Source organism: Daucus carota, chromosome 9 (genome assembly GCF_001625215.2).
Source record: "Daucus carota subsp. sativus chromosome 9, DH1 v3.0, whole genome shotgun sequence".
In the NCBI taxonomy this organism is placed as follows: Eukaryota; Viridiplantae; Streptophyta; class Magnoliopsida; order Apiales; family Apiaceae; genus Daucus; species Daucus carota.
The window spans coordinates 35,807,209-35,809,610 of record NC_030389.2 but is presented as its reverse complement, the minus strand read 5'-3'; the positions used below and the strand labels follow the sequence as shown (position 1 = coordinate 35,809,610).

General features: G+C 36.5%; 1 protein-coding gene across 1 annotated transcript; it reads left to right on the top strand.

The window, feature by feature from the left end:
- Positions 1-569: 569 nt before the first annotated feature.
- On the top strand, positions 570-1,724 carry LOC135149644 (F-box protein At5g07610-like). The gene is made up of 2 exons (XM_064085413.1): positions 570-934; positions 1,187-1,724. Exons 1-2 carry the CDS (start codon positions 570-572, stop codon positions 1,722-1,724), a joined length of 903 nt encoding a protein of 300 aa, XP_063941483.1.
- The last annotated feature ends 678 nt before the right edge of the window (positions 1,725-2,402 follow it).

The window sequence follows — 2,402 nt, the reverse complement described above, 5'->3', positions numbered from 1 at the left end:
TCATGTTTCAGAATTCAAATAGATAAGGAGTAATACCAAAATACCGAAATTTGTTTATCATCATATATTTTTTAATTTAATCATTATTATTATACTACTATGAAAGACTTTTATATTGATTATAATTTTGTAATGTAATGATTATTCCACCGACAAAACTATATCACAAAACAAACTATTTCTTTTAATTTTTGAAAATCAAATTATTTGATTTACAAACAACTCTGTACAATTTCCTATCATGTTTTAGAATTCAGATTAATATGAAGTTCATCTTGATATTATTAACATAATTCATATTAATACAAAATTTCATTCATTCACGGCCCTTTACAAGATTACGATAAAAACGAAATGATCGTGGTAATGATGACATGAATAGAAACTCAACTACAATGAAGTTACAACAATCGTCCATTTTGCACTATGTAGTAAATCTCAAATAATAAGCAAGTACCCATGTTTTTCACAAAATTTATTGGACACAATAAACAAAACAACAAACTTAGCTTGTATAAACAAAATAACCACATTTCATTTCATTTTGCTAAAGCGCCGCCTGACAAGAAATGGTAACTAGGAAGAACCCTAAATCTCAAAAATTATGTTCACCATCAGCAGAATTGATCGGGGGCAACGATAGCTTACTGGATCTTATCTTTCCCCGTCTCCCTGTCAGATCACTGACCCGATTCAAATCGGTATCAAAACAATGGTGTGCCCTTATCTCCGATGCCCACTTCGGCCGCCGCCACACTGTTGAAAACCCTAGTTCTCGCATCCCCTCTGGACTCTACTTATACAGGCCTGTCTGTTATCGGGATAATACAGTTCATTCAATCTCTGTTGATGAATTAGGGCGTAAAATTCCTTCTTGTTCAGATACAGTTGAAATACCTGATCATGCTCCAATTAAGTTGATGCGGATGGTATAGTCTTGTAATGGATTGTCTTTATTTAGATTCAATGCTCTTTATGCTCTTAATTTCTATTGTGTTCGTAATTTAGTTACAAATCAACTAAAGTTAGTACCTCTGCCCAAATTAAATGCTTAAAATTATAGTCATGTTGCTACTTGTTGTTTGGCGTTTGACCCTTTGGTATCACCCCATTTCAAAGTTATATGTGTGCAAGTGGTTATTTGTCCATCCCGACACCGACTAGCGTCTAAATTTTTAAAATTCAGTTCAGAAACTGGTCAATGGGTAGATACCAGTGTTTCTGTGGTTGGAACTGGGCTGGAATTTGCCAGGGGTGAGTATTGCAATGGTGCATTTTATTGGATCCGGGTAAACAGGCTATCTTGCTATCGTTTTGATATCGATGCTGAGAAATTGACCCAAATCGCTTTGCCTCCACAGGCTCGTGGTTCACACTTCCGGCATTTTGGAGAATCTTGTGGACACTTGTACCTTGCAGGTGTCCGAGATAATACAGCAAAAATTTTGAATGTGTACGAGCTGAACCTGGTTAATATGAAGTGGAATATCAAGCACTGGGTTCATATTGATCGTCTGATATCTTCATTCCCACAGGTTAATGTGAATGGGGGAAATCAGATGTGTCACTCCACCCAATCGATATTAGGTGTTCTTAGGGGAGAACGGGATGAAGACTCAGCTCTTATTGCAAATGTTTTGGGCACAGTTGTTTCGTATAATTTCAAGAGTAAGAAGGTTGAGGTGCTGCTATCTGAGCTCCAATGGAAGGATTATATTAGGTGAAATTACACACCTAGAGGGGGGGTGAATAGGTGTTATGGCTAATATGACCGATTTTTAATGTTACCGAATATTTATACTGTCACAGACAGCTTGCTGTTAATTATCAGAGTAACCAGTCAGCTAGCTAACAATGCAGATGCAATGCAAAACAGATATAATCAGTAAGCTAGCAACACAGAGAATTTTAGCCAGGTTCGACCCCTAACCCTAATGGTCTACGTCCTGGTCCCCTACCAACTGGTAAGAGATTATATTATTAATCAATAATGTCAACGATTACAATGATTCAATAATATAACTCCCTTTATCCCTTGTTCCTGTTATCAGCTTGCTGAAACCCCTGAACCACGAACCAAAAGCTCTCCAAGACCTATACTTCCCAAGTATACTCTTCTAGCTAACTAGTCCCCTTGTTCCCTTGTTTCACAAGCTCGATACACAGCAACAAACCTTTACACTTTGAACAATACAATGTATGAGTGTAATACAACCGAAACTATGAACTCAATATAGATATATGATCGAATATAAGTACTAGAGCTCAAGTAGAGATTTTGCAATGAAAGTGTGTTGTATTTCAGAAGCTTGAAGTGTGTTCTTGTTCTCTACTCAAAATAGAAACCACACTCAAGTTTATATATCATTATCCCAAACGGTCATAACTCAACAAACTATCCA

Excerpts from the sequence above, each read along its gene's own strand:
- LOC135149644 (XM_064085413.1), top strand. The coding sequence starts at position 570 with ATGGTAACTAGGAAGAACCCTAAATCTCAAAAATTATGTTCACCATCA. Across the intron at positions 935-1,186 it reads AAGTTGATGCGGATGGTATA|TTCAGAAACTGGTCAATGGG; the intron begins GTCTTGTAATGG and ends TTTAAAATTCAG.